Source organism: Euleptes europaea, chromosome 1 (genome assembly GCF_029931775.1).
Source record: "Euleptes europaea isolate rEulEur1 chromosome 1, rEulEur1.hap1, whole genome shotgun sequence".
NCBI lineage: Eukaryota > Metazoa > Chordata > Lepidosauria > Squamata > Sphaerodactylidae > Euleptes > Euleptes europaea.
The window spans coordinates 19,470,938-19,485,009 of record NC_079312.1 but is presented as its reverse complement, the minus strand read 5'-3'; the positions used below and the strand labels follow the sequence as shown (position 1 = coordinate 19,485,009).

Genomic DNA, 14,072 nt, shown 5'->3' with positions numbered 1-14,072 from the left:
TAAGCCGCCCTGCAGAGTTTTGAGAATTCAGATGGGGGAAATGTGCCTCTATAGAGTGACAAATCCAATGCAAAACCTTCCATGAATAAATGGCCAAAGGAATCCACTTTCTTCCTATCCGCTTTCTTCATTGTCCAGCTCTCACACCCATACACAGTAACAGGGAAGACGATGGCATGAATCAATCTAGTACATCTAGAGCAGTGGTTCCCAACCTTTTTTTGACCAGGGACCACTAGGACTTTTTTGTTCGGCGCAGGGACCCCAAGGTTCAAAATAAAAATTCCTAGAATTTGAAAATAAACTTTAACCATAACTGTTAGTTAAACATTAAACTTAGAATAATATCTGAATATATATATTTTATAATAGAGAACTTTTAATCGAAAATATTAATTTATTGTGGGTTTATAACTTTGTTTCGCGGACCTTCATTTAGTCCTCGCGGACCCCTGGGGGTCCATGGACCCCTGGTTGGGAACCAGTGATCTAGAGAGTGGCAAATCCTGGGCAAAGCCTCCCGTGCATAACGCAGCAGAGTTTCGTTCTGCAGCGCAAAAGCCCTCGGCCAAAGCCCACGCCGTTCACGCGAGACTCCGAGGAAGCCGATTTGGGGAAGGTCGTCTCCGAGGGGAAAGTGGGAGGGGAAAGCAAAGCACTCGGCCCCTTCTCGCCTTCCTCCCGCTCCCAGGAAGTGACAATTGTTTGCAGCCGGGTCAATAAGATCCCTCCCTCTCCCCCCCCCCAAAGCTCCGGCAGCCCCTCTGCCGTCGGACGGGCGCATGGGACCCTCGCCATGGGAAGGTGGCGATTGGTGTGGCGCTGCCGAAAGCCGCCCGCCTTGCCGGCGACGGTGAGTGCGGAGCTCTCGCTGCAAAGAGCGGCGCCCGCCGGCCGCGGAGGCTTGGGGTGGGGCGGTGGTGGTTTTTGCACCCGTTTGCCGTGTGCGGACGTGCAAGACGAGGGGCTTGCAGACGGGCGGCGGGGAGAGAGGGGCTTCCGTGCGCGCGGTCGTGCGCAGGAGCGGCGCAAGCTGCAGTTTTCGACTCGCTAAACATTGATTATTCGTGGAAGTTTTTGCCTTGGAGTTGCCACTCTCTAGACCAGTGGTTCCCAACCTTTTTTTGACCAGGGACCACTAGGACTTTTTTGTTCGGTGCAGGGACCCCAAGGTTCAACATAAAAATTCTGAGAATTTGAAAATAAACTTTAATCATAACTGTTAGTTAAACATTAAACTTAGAATAATATTTGAATATATATATATTTATAATAGAGAACTTTTAATTGAAAATATTAATTTGTTATGGGTTTATAACTTTGTTTCGCGGACCTTAATTTAGTTCTCGCGGACCCCTGGGGGTCCATGGACCCCTGGTTGGGAACCAGTGCTCTAGATGCACGTTTCCCCCATCCCAATTCTCAAAACTCTGCATGGGGGCTTATTGTTGAGTTTTGAGAATAGGGATGGGGGGGAAAGTGCATCTAAAGCAGGGGTGGGGAACGTCAGGCCCGGGGGCCGTTTAAGGCCCGCAAAGTCGTTTGGTCTGGCCCTACATGGGTCCTGGCAGATCTCTAGCTCAGAAGGATCTAAGACTGGCCCCCTCCTACAGACAGGAATAGCCTCTATTCAAGGCAGGTGTGAGTTTGTTTTGCCGAGAAAAGGAACCTTCCCCCCCTTTCAGAAGAGCCGTTAGCTATGGAGCTGCTAGGACCGCCCAAGATGCCCCTGGTTGGATGCCTGCCTGCATTGGGGGGGGGGTCATCTAGGGCAGCTGCCTGCTTGGGGCTTGGTCGGCCAATTTTTAATTTTGTTTGGCCCACAAATGATGTTATAAATATCCAAATGGCCCTTGGCAGGAAAAAGGTTCCCCACCCCTGATCTAAAGAGTGGCAACTCCAAGGCAAAACCGAAGAATGCACTCAATGAAAAGTTTGGTGCTTTATCTAATAATCAGAAAACGAGCCTCCAGGCAAACCTATTCTCATGTAGAATGCCTGGCAATATAACTCTCTTACAGCATTTAAAGCATATGCAAGATTTGGAATCAGAGGTGAAATTTGCAGGGGGGGAAGTGAGCCCAGAAGACTTTCTGACAAACTCACAAGGAGTCAAAGGAGTCCTTTTTTCAGGGCGAGGCTTGTTTCTGAGTCAACAGGCGAAGGGGTCGGGCTTCTTTAGAAGTCATGGGAGTGTTATTATGGGAGGTTCTGCCTTGGATTGGCCGCTTTCTAAATGCACGCCCCCCCCTAACTAGATTCTCAAAACTAAAAAATAAGTCCCCATGCAGAGTTTTGAGAATTCAGATGGGGGAAAAACGTGCTGGTTAAAGCGAGTTAGATTAAACTGGGCTGCTGGTTAAAGCGAGTTCGATTCCCGCCGGCCAGCCCCGGAAGCCAAACTTGCAGCCGGGGTGGCCAGACAAAGGGCTTGGGGGGGTGTCGCTGGCACGCGCCCTTCCCCAACTGCAGCCCGAAAGCAGGGGATGCTTCAGTGCTCGTAAGAAAAGAAAGGCCATGCTGGATCAGACCAGGGTCCATCAAGTCCAGCAGTCTGTCCACACAGTGGCCAACTGTTAGGAAGCCCACTAACAAGACAACTCCAGCAGCACCGTCCTGCCTGTGTTCCAGCACCTAATATAATATAATAGGCATGCTCCTCTGATCCTGGAGAGAATAGGTATGCATCATGCTCCATACGGAAGCAGACGCCTGGCGGCAAAGGCAGCTGTTTGTTTTTGTGGCCTGTAGGAGCAGTTGGAAACCTGGAACAGGTTCGCGGCTGTAACTGGGGGATGTCTCTGAAGCGCTTTGAGGCTTCAGACGTGCAACGCTGCTAACTTGACCGCCCTTGGTGTAGAGAGTGGAGGCCCTAAGGCCTAATAAAACATTTCTTTTTACGCTGGCTTTTAACCAAAAAGTTCCAGCTCTCTCTCTCTCTCTCTCTTTATCTGTTAAAGCTGTTTTTATGGTCTGCGTCTAGCCTGAAGAGTCCCACACTAGGTATTCCCAGCGATGTATTAAGAGTTTGAAACTGTTATAAAAATACTGTTCGCACTTTGTTTGGCCCCTTTAGCTGTGAAGACGTCTTCCAACCATTTTTTAGCCGTGGCATCCAAAAACCCTTTTAAAGTGATGTTTTTTTTATAACATTCCCAAACTCTTGATACATCGCTGGGAATACCTAGTGCGGTAACAGCCATAGTTTCCAAGAAGCGACTGGATGAACACTAGTTAGGGATGCTAGTGTAGGCGGATACTGCCTTGAGCAGGGGGTTGGGCTAGATCAGAGGTTCCCAAGCTATGCACTGGGAAACATCTAGTGCTCCATGAAGAGTTTGGACAGAAAAATACGACTGTCATTCAGTTTAGTGTATAGGTGCTGGGTGAAAATTAGTGCTTCGTGATTATTTTCTTTCCTGAAAAGTGCTCCATGACTCAAACAGTTTGGGAAACTTTGGACTAGATGGCCTGTATGGCCCCTTCCAACTCTATGATTCTATGTTTTAAGTTGCTTTTATACTGTGTCAAGATTTTCATGTACTGTTTTGCTTGTGATGTGCCTCCCGCAGGCCTCTAGAGACATGGCCTATAAAAATTCAAAATAAATCGAATTTTCAAGTTCATGCTCAGAAGGCACTCAACTGAACAGAAAACAGCAACAGAGAGCTTTTTAAATTTTACGTTAAGAAAGAACATAAGAAAGGCCCTGCTGGATCAGACCCAGGCCCATCAAGTCCAGCAGTCTGTTCACACAGTGGCCAACCTGGTGCCTCTAGGAAGCCCCCAAACAAGACGACTGCAGCAGCACCATCCTGCCTGTGCTCCAGAGGCATGCTCCTCTGATCCTAGAGTGAATAGGTGTGCGTCATGACCAGTAGCCATTTTAACTAGTAGCCATGAATACCCCTTTCCTCCATGAACATGTCCACTCCCCTCTTAAAGCCTTCCAAGTTAGCAGCCATCACCACATCCTGGGGCAGGGAGTTCCACAATTTAACTATGCGTTGTGCAAAAAAAACTTTCTTTTTATCTGTTTTTAATCTGTCACCCTCCATCTTCAGCAGACGACCCCGCGTTCTCGTATTATGGGAGAGGGAGAAAAACGTCTCCCTGTCCACTCTCTCCAAACCATGCATACTTTTATAGACCTCTATCATGTCTCCCCTCAGCCGCCTTCTTTCCAAGCTAAACAACCCTGTTATTTATAGTCTGCCTTTCTCCCAGGGACTCAAAACCGATTACGCACAGTGAGTCAGTACAATCAACAAAATGGGACATTCAGTAACCAAAGCATTGGGATTGTATAAGTCAGGAACCACCAGAAAGAACTGACGCATAGCATGTGTATCAACATGACACATTAGGTGGAACAAAAATTACATAATGAGATCCTACCGACAGTAAGCTATACACAGTCATATAGACCACAGTCCCTAATCATTTATCTGAGCAAGTTTGTGAACCCTTTTGTACATCCCTCACTTCTCTGTGCCCTTGGCTTGGCTGTAGACGCAGACGTTTTGTTCTCTGTGGGTTTGGAAACCTGAGTCTGTACAGGGAGTAAAGACTCCCCTTTCTTTGGCAATTGAAACCAATCAACATGTCTCCCCTCAAGCAAAGGGCCAGTTCCTACATCTGTGGTAGCCATTTTGTGATTGGAAGGGGGGTGGGTCACTTTGGGGTAGCGCTCTCTCCTCTCGTAAAATTCAACAAGTGCCTGGAGGCTCAACAAGGTTAGAGGCCCCGAACTTGTACACCAGGCTGACGCTGTCATTACTCTGTGACTTACGTCTTAAGAACATAAGAAAGGCCCTGCTGGATCAGACCAAGGCCCATCAAGTCCAGCAGTCTGTTCACACAGTGGCCAACCAGGTGCCTCTAGGAAGACCACAAACAAGACGACTGCAGCAGCACCATCCTGCCTGCGCTCCACCGCACCCAAAATAATAGGCATGTATATAATATATATAATATAATAGGCATGCTCCTCTGATCCTGGAGAGAACAGGATCTAGTAGCTAAAATGACTAGTAGCCATTTTAACCGGTAGCCATGAATACCCCTCTCCTCCATGAACATGTCCACTCCCCTCTTAAAGCCTTCCAAGTTGGCGGCCATCACCACATCCTGGGGCAGGGAGTTCCACCATTTAACTTCCAGCAGGGCGAAAGGGCTTCCTTCCTTCAAGTAATGGGCTTGAGCTGTTATAAATGATGGCAATCCTTGATCTGTGGGGGTTGTTCCACACACTTGGTGACACTTTCATTTAAGGAAACATGCATGTACAGGGGGCCCATACTTGATTCCTCTCCCCCAAAATATTAGAACTCGAGGGCATCTAAAGAAACTGATGGGCAGTAGATTCAGGATGGACAAAAGGAAACACTTGTTTACACAATGAGCTACTGGAATGTGGAATTGGCTACCAGAGGATGTAGTGATGGCCCCAGGCGTAGACAGCTTTAAAAGCCGATTAGCAGATTCATGGAGGGCAGGTCGATCAGTAGCTACTAGCCATAGTGACTAAAGGGAACCTCCACATTCCTAGATGTTGCCTCCTGGCACTGGTATTCAGAGGTTTACCATCAGGGGAAGGCCAGGCCTCTGCCTTGCTGTTGGCCGTCCAGAGGAACTGGTTGGCCACTGTGTGAGACAGGATGTTGGACTAGATCAGGGGTCCCCAACCTTTTTGAGCCTTGGAATTCCGACACTGCATGGGTGGGCACAGCAACAAAACGGTGGCCGCAAGAGGTGGAGCCAGCCATAAAATGATTGCCCCGGCTTACGTTCAGTAACATCGTGTAGATTTCATGTGGTGTGGTGGCAGCTGCTGCCAAAACATTTTTAAAAAAAAAATCTGCACAGCCAATCGAATATCCACCAGTCATTCAGGAGCCTTGCTAGGCTGAAGCCCTACCTGGCCCCCTACTTCATAAAAACGCTTGGTGGACACCAGGTGTTGGTGGGTGCCATGAAACCCGTTGGCACCACGTTGGGGACCCCTGGACTAGATGGACCACTGGTCTGATTGAGCAGGGCTCTTCTTATATTCTTATGGTCTGAGGGAGCACCTCTTCCTAGGGCGTTGGTGAAGTACACGTGAATTCGTAGAGAGTGATGGGGACCCCATGAGAAAGCAGGTAAATGTTTGAGCCACCAAAAGGGGTGTGGGTAATAGGGAAGCAAGGCAAGGTGCTACTGGTGTAGGCCTATACATTCAGCAACCCCCCCTTTATTGAAAGGAAGTGACTTGTTTGGGACTGTCATTGTTTCTCAGTCTGTCCTACCTTACAGGGTGATTGTGAGGCTGAAATGTGTGGGACAAAGTATTCAGAGCTCCTTGGAAGAAGGATATCATGTAAATGTGTGGTGCATGCAGACACAGCCAATTGCTAGCGTATTCATGCTAACAAAGAGTCATATAACTTGATTTCGTATAGTGTTTGTATTGGGTGAGAGTGGTTGGATGAGAGACCCTAAGATAATTTTTGTCTGGGGTTATCACAGTGGTTCTTGGCAACCTTGAACAGTTGAAGCAGGTAAAAGTTTTGTTGGACAGAAGTTTTGTTGGGCAGAAATTTACCATCTGCGTGAACATGAAATCTGCCTTGAGCCTCAGTGAGAAAGGTGGATTATAAATAGGGTTGCCAGCTCTGGTTTGGGAAATACCAGGAGATTTGGGGGGCAGAGGGTGGGGTTTGGAGAGGGGAGGGACTTCAGTGCCATGGAGTCCAATTACCAAAGTGGCTATTTTCTCCAGGTGAACTGATCTCTATCGGCAGGAGATCAAATTGCAGTAGCAGGAGATCTCCAGCCACTGCCTGGAGGTTGGCAACCCTAATTATAATCAAAGTAAATATATGTGGTCTCCTTTTCTCTTCCAGGCCCTCCACCCCAGAAATGCATCTACTTTCCCGCTCCCTCGACAGCCCTTGCCCCCTCTGGCCCAAACCATGGCTCGATATCTGCGTTCTCTGGAGCCCCTGGTGAGCCCTGAGGAGTTGGAGCAGTCACAGAAGCTGGTGGCAGAATTCGGGGCTCCCGCAGGAGATGGGGAGAGGCTCCAGGCCCGGCTGCAGCGCAGGGTGGCTCGCATGGAGAACTGGGTAAGGAAGAGGGTGCGGAAGTCTGGAGGAGGGAGGATGAAACATGAAGACCCTTAAGCTGAAACAGGCAGCTGGTGGCTCAGGGGACTCCCCATCGTGGTGTAGTGGTTTGGAGCCGTGGTTTGGAGCGGCAGATTCTGATCTGGACAACCGGATTTGATTCCCCACTCCTGCTCCTGAGCGGTGGAGGCTAATCTGGTGAACTGGATTTGTTTCCCCACTCCTACACACGAAGCCAGCTGGGTGACTGTGGGCTAGTCACAGCTCTCTTAGAGCTCTCTCGGCCTCGCCTATCTCACAGGGTGTCTGTTGTGCGGAGAGGAAGGGAAAGGTGATCGTAAGCCGGTTTGATTCTTCCTTAAGCGGTAGAGAAAGTCGGTATATAAAAACCAACATTTCTTCTTCTTCTTCATCGACCCCTTTGCAAAGCGCTTGACTCCAAGGATAATTTTGTGCCACTACTTTGTCGCAGGCAAAGGGCTCTTTTAAATCACATATGTTTAAACATTTGCCCTTACCTGGAGCTCTCTCAGTCCCGCCTACCTCACAGGGTGTCTGTTGTGCGGAGAGGAAGGGAAAGGTGATCGTAAGCCGGTTTGAGTCTTCCTTAAGCGGTAGAGAAAGTCGGTATATAAAAACCAACATTTCTTCTTCTCCTTCATCGACCCCTTTGCAAAGCGCTTGACTCCAAGGATACTTTTGTGCCACTACTTTGTCGCAGGCAAAGGGCTCTTTTAAATCACATATGTTTAAACATTTGCCCTTACCTGGAGCGCCCAGGCTAGCCTGATCTCATCAGATCTTGGCTGCTAATCAGAGTTAGCACTTGGATGGCAGACCACCAAGGAGGTTCAGGGTCTCTAAACAGAGGCAGGCAATTGTAAACCACCTTTGTTCGTTTCTTGCCTTGAAAACCCTGTAGGGTTGCAGTAAGTCAGTTGTGACCTGACAGCGTTTTCTACCATGTTTAAGCATTTATCATATTGTTTTTCTTTAAGTGTGTGTGTGTATATATATAGTTCTTTTAATATGTATTACATAGCACATTACATTTAGATGGTCTCGTACAATATTCTTTCGCTGATCTTGAGTGTAAAGTAAAGGAGAGCAGTTTTTCTAAGAAAACCGAGGTAAAATTTGGATTTTCCATGTTTTTAATTGCATCACAATCTTGTTCTTGTTGTGATTTCCCTAGTTTTATAATACTAGCTTGTGATGGTAGATTCTCCCACCCCACCCGACTTCTTGCAGCTAGGAGTTTGGCTGCTGCTAATAACAATAGTCTTTGATTTGAAGGGTTGTTTTATGGTCTAAATCTCCCAATAAAATTACTTTGGGTTGTAGGGGAATGGAGTAACCTGTTAGTTTAGGGGCTGAATATATGATTAGTATCCAAAAGTGTTGCATCTTAACACATTCCCACTGGGAATGAAAACAGAAGCTATGTGGAACCAGGAGCTATATGTCATGTTTTAAAGTTCTCAGCTATATCGGAGGAAATTGCCGATGAAGGTGTTGTAGCCCTTCTTCCTCTTTTTGCGAGTAGTCTAATTGTGTTTTTCCCCCCATCCCAGATCACGGATTGGTGGATCCAGTCGGCCTACCTGGAAAGCAGACTCCCCCTGGCTGTTCACTCCAGCCCGGCTGTGGTGCTGCCCAAACAGGATTTTAATGACTGGAAAGGCCAGCTGAGGTAAGAAGGAACAGAAAGAAACTTCAGATAGGCCTTAGGGTGTGGGTAGGGTTGCCAACCTCCAGGTACTAATGCAAAACCACCACTCCTGAGCCAGGTTTTGGCCAGGGCGGGCGGGTTATAAATTGAACAAATAAATACATAAGAATAGAATGTATCCAAAAAAGCATAGGATGACCAAACAGTAATTGTATACACTACACAGTGCCAATGGTGATTATTTAAGTAGCGTATTTATGTCAATATTTTAAATCTCTTAGCATGTTTGCATCAATATTTTGAATCTCATATCCTAATAAAGTGCAACAAAATCAGGCTGAATAAATCATACAGAAAGAGCTTCTAAAGCGTGTTACGTGCAACGGTCACGTCACAACATGAAGTGCAAGCCGACAGTCAGCCAGCAAAAAGAGCGAGCCAGCAGCAAACACAATTCTGGGGAGACGCGTAGTTACAAACAGTGTCTTCCCAGAGCTCTTCGCAATGGAGTACGAGCCGACAGAGAGCCAGCAGGAAGAGTGAGCCAGCAGGGGAAACGATTTTCTAGAAATGATTCGTGTCGTCCTCCGACTTCACCAGTTCCATCTAACTATGAATACACATCAGAATCAGCTCTTCTATGTTATGCTCCAAAATACACAACTGAATACAGTGTCCATATGTTATCTTACCCGTGTGTGTGCTTTCACGTAGCAAATCGCTTACAAATTTGTGACCGCTCCTTCCTTCCAAGTTCCATGACGGATACATGCCTTGAGTGGTACTAGCTGGGGATCTCCCGCTATTACAACTGATCTCCAGCCGATAGAGATCAGTTCACCTGGAGAAAATGTCCGCTTTGGCAATTGGACACAATGGCATTGAAGTCCCTCCCCAAACCCATCCTCCTCAGGCTCCCAAAAATCTCCAGCTATTTCCCAGCCTGGAGGTGGCAACCCTAGGCGTGGGGCTAGTGACCTCAAAATTGAGAGGACAGCTTGCATATAAGGCACATGAGTCCTTGGGTAACAGAGGATATCTCTCTTTTCCCCCCTTGTGTGAAGAGCCAGAATTGCCCTTTTCTGAGGAGTTTCACGTCCGAGGAGAGCCAACGTGGTGTAGTGGTTAAGAGCAGTGGTTTGGAGTGGTGGACTCTAATCTGGAGAACCAGGTTTGATTCCTCACTCCTCCACATAAGCAGTGGAGAACTGGGTTGGTTTCCCCACTCCTCCACATGAAGCCAGCTGGGTGGCCTTGGGCTAGTCACAGCTCTCTTAGAGCTCTCTTAGCCCTGACTACCTCTCAGGGTGCCTGTTGGGAGGGGAAGGGAAGGTGATTGTAAGCCGGTTTGATTCTCCCTTAAGTGGTAGAGAAAGTCGGCATATAAAAACCAACTCTTCTTCTTCTTTAGGACGGGGTCCTTAATCTTGTTGAGCTTAAGGGCACTTTTGGAGTTTTGAGAACAGAGAGTGGGCCCAGTCGCATAATGGCTGCCATAGGGGGCTGGGGCCAATTCTCAAAAACTTGGGAAGTTTTTATTTATTTACTACTTTTATACCCTGCCTTTCTTCCCAGTTATATCATTCTCCTGTTTTCCACCTTATCTTTTCCACAACCCTGTGAGGTAGGCTAGGCTGAGCATGTGTGACTGGCCCAGAGTCATCCAGCAAGCTTCAGTGGCAGAGTGGGGATTCAGCTCTGGGTCTCCGGGATCCTAGTCTGACACGATAACCAGTACGCCATGCGGGCAGCTGTTTCTGAACAGATGTGCCCTACAGACAAAGGAGTGATCCCTCCTGGCCTTTTCTGAGGCTCCTTCTACTCCAGTGGTAGAGAAGAGCCAAGACTTACTATTTGGTTTGGGGATGGAGCAAGTGGGCCTCATGACACCCATGGGCACCACGTTGGGGATCATGCAGCCATGTCACTCCTCTCTCTTTGGCACTGGTCTTCGAAGCACTCCCACCTTGGGGCCGCTGCCATTCCCTTTGGGAACAGCCGTATTTTATGGCCGAGACATCTGATCAGTTTAGCTTGGTAATCACGGTATTGAGCAGAAGGTCTGTTTTAACTGTGCGGTCACCTTGAGACATTTGAACGAGATGCCAGAGGGTGAACGTGGTATCTTTTGCGTGTTAAGACTGGGTGCACCATCCCCGAGGAACAGCCCCTTCCTGTAAATGAATTTGTTCCTCTTCTTCCCTTTCCTCTCAGGAGATTGAAAGTGACGATGGAAGATATAATCATTTAAGGCTTCTGTTGAGGGGGCTGAGCTAATTTAATCCAGAATTAATGATTGTGGCTGGTTAGGTTTCTTGACACGCTTTCCCACTTTTTCAAAAACAGTCTCAATCTCTAGTGGTTCTTCCTTTGAGCTGCCAGTTCTGTGGGGATTTTTGTACTGTTTCTGTTCCTCTCTGCTTCTGTGCTGAGAAGAAAGTTATGAGGAGGGAAGAGAACCGTACATGCTGCCCTGAGGTCCTCGGAGGAAGGACATGTAATAAATAAAAATTAAATACTAAGCACTTATCCTTAATAAAGCGTTTGGAGCGCTGAAAGTGCTTCATATAAATTACCTTCTTGTAAGCCTTGCAAGTAAGTCATAATTATTATCCTCATATTGCTAATGGATTTATCTCATGAGTGTTATACTTGAGGTGAGATTAAAACCTGATATTTGTGGAATCGTGCTTTGTTAACTCTGGGTTAGTGGCTATTCTATACTCTGTTGCATAATGTAGGATAATAAAATCTTTGGAAAGGATGCTTCGCTTCATCCTGAGGAGAACATAATTAATCCACACTTTATACACTTCACTGCACTTCTCTTTCAAACATCTCAGAAGAAGCTACAGGAAGCAGGGCTGTTCACATTTGTATGTCGATATTCTGTAGTAACATAGGAAAAGCCCCCAAAAAATCTGATAGCACTTCAAGAATTCTGTTTCTGGAAGTCTGAGGTTCTTGGGTTTTTTTAAGGTAAGCTTCTAGTCCCCCTGGATTTGGAGATGCACTTAAAAGGCAATGCCTGCTGTAAAATCTCAATAACCAGAGCCTTGGTGGAATAAGATTTTCCAGTAGCTAGGTTAGATCTTTGGTGTTTTCATTAGTCCTCCTTGCCTTTCCCCCCATCTAAAAAAAGTAGTAAACAACAGTACATTACGTAAAATAAAGAATTATGTATATTTGCATGATTGGGATAATTTATGTAGGTTGCAACCGAGAAATCAGAAGGAGATTGAGAATGGATAGGGCAGCCATGAAGGAGTTATAGAAGATAAGGATACTATGCCACGAATTATCTTGATCTTGGTCGCCAGTGACACACTCTTGCACTTAAGGAAGTGTAAGATTGTATCACAGGCAACCAAGATCAAGATAATTTGTGGCATAGTATTCTCCATTGCTATGTATGGGTGTGAAAGTTGGACAGTGAAGAAAGCTGACAGGAAGAAAGTTGATTGATTTGAAATGTGGAGTTGAAGGAGAGTTTTACGGATACCATGGACCACCAAAAGGACAAATAAGTCGGTTCTGTATCAAATCAAGCCTGAACTTTCCATAGAAATAAAAAGACTAAACTGAAGCTGTCGTACTTTGGTCACATTATAAAATGACAAGAGTCACTGGAAAAGACAATAACACTAGGAAAAGTTGAAGGCAGCAGGAGATGAGAAAGACCCAACATGAGATGGATTGACTCAATCGAGGAATCAGTTGAAAGACCTGAGCAAGGCTGTTAACAGTCGGATGCTTTGGAAGACATTGATTCATAGGGTCGCCATGAGTCAGAAGAAACTTGATGACACACACCCATGTACGTAGGTTGCAGAAACGAGTATTTCTTGATGCAGAATTTCCATTGCATGCAAATGGCTGTCGGTCATGGGTGACTTCTACAGTGGTAGAGAACTATATGTTGCTGACTTGCCGATGTACGTGCATCATTGACCTTGAAAGTGTTACAGTACATCTGGTCCACCTTTCTGCTCCCTACAGGAAACCCAAAGCTGGAGCCAGTTGCCAATTTCAGCTTTAGGATCTATGGTGTAGGCAGAATGGTGTAGTGATTTTGAGCGGCACACTAATCTGGAGAACCGGGTTTGATTCCCCTCTCTTCCACATGAAGCCTATTGAGTGACCTTGGGCCAGTCACAGTTCTGTCTGAACTCTCTCAGACCCACCTACCTCACAAGATGCCTGCTGTGGGGAGGGGAGGGGAAGGGAAGGTAAGGTGATTGTAAGCCACTTATGGTACAGAAAAACCAACTCTTCTACGCTTCATCCTGTTCTCCCATCCTCCTGGGGTCTTTAGCAGTAGCTTTCATTGTAGCAGTTTCACACTTACTAATTCATGATCAGTTTATGATTGCCCTTAATCCCAAGATCCTTTTGTTGTGAACTGCTGTCAAGTGGACAACCCCCCCATCATGTACCTGTGCATTCTTTTCACTTAAATGCAAAACTTTCCATTTGTTGAATTTCATGTTGTCTGTCTCAACTCAGCAGTCATGGAATGCGTCCTGCACCTCCCTCAAGTACTCCAGGCTGAGTAATGATGTTTAGAGAGAATTTATCCAAATATGTAACTAGTTAAGCATGATGTACAATGAAATACAATTGTAGTTTATGTGGGTGGCAAATAATTAGAGTAGCTAACAAACCTGTCAGTGGCTGTAGATCAAAGAGGACGATGTAGACAAACCAGTATTCTTAACTAGGCTTCTTAGCAAGGAAGAATTGTGTCGGGGGTATAGCTCAGCGGTAGAGCATTTGACTGCAGATCAAGAGGTCCCTGGTTCAAGTCCGGGTGCCCCCTCTTTTTAGCAGGGAAAACCAATTTATTAAGCCCTCTCTGTTCCAAAGGAGTCATGATGTGTAACATTTTAAATATCTTTTACCTGAGATACATGAGAGTGAATGGTGAGACAGATCCTGTATCATTTAACTAGTGTTGTTTGTGACAAATATTAGTAATTTGGGGGCATGGCTTGGTGGTAGAGCCTTTGGTTTAAAAACATTCTTGCTTCAAATCCAAGTCCCCCCGGCACCCCAGACTTTTTGGGGACAATTATATCTTGAATTTGTAGTTAGTCTAATCCCAAAGACAGGTAAAACTTAAAGACGGATAGATAACCAAGGTTATCTGGTTTGGAACCAGATTATATTTCCCATGTGTGGTTGGGAAAGCAAAGAACAACATTAAGGTGCTTGTTAGTCTAAAAAAGCATGTTTTCTCCAAATCCTGCGCTCAGGGGTTTATTAGTTTTGGCTGCCAGTCATAATTTTTG

The 14,072-nt window shown here is 46.4% G+C and overlaps 1 protein-coding gene and 1 non-coding gene across 2 annotated transcripts in view; both read left to right on the top strand.

Annotated features, from left to right (window-relative positions):
• The first annotated feature begins 796 nt into the window (after positions 1–796).
• LOC130483505 (carnitine O-acetyltransferase-like) overlaps positions 797–14,072 on the top strand; it is a 48,987-nt gene continuing 35,711 nt past the window's right edge. The window contains exons 1-3 of the mRNA XM_056856274.1: positions 797–853; positions 6,888–7,109; positions 8,684–8,802. Of these exons, the coding sequence (XP_056712252.1) occupies positions 797–853; positions 6,888–7,109; positions 8,684–8,802 (398 nt within the window). The remainder of the gene's footprint in view (positions 854–6,887; positions 7,110–8,683; positions 8,803–14,072) is intronic.
• On the top strand, positions 13,529–13,600 carry TRNAC-GCA (transfer RNA cysteine (anticodon GCA)). Its single transcript has one exon. It is a non-coding gene; the product is annotated as a tRNA-Cys (tRNA).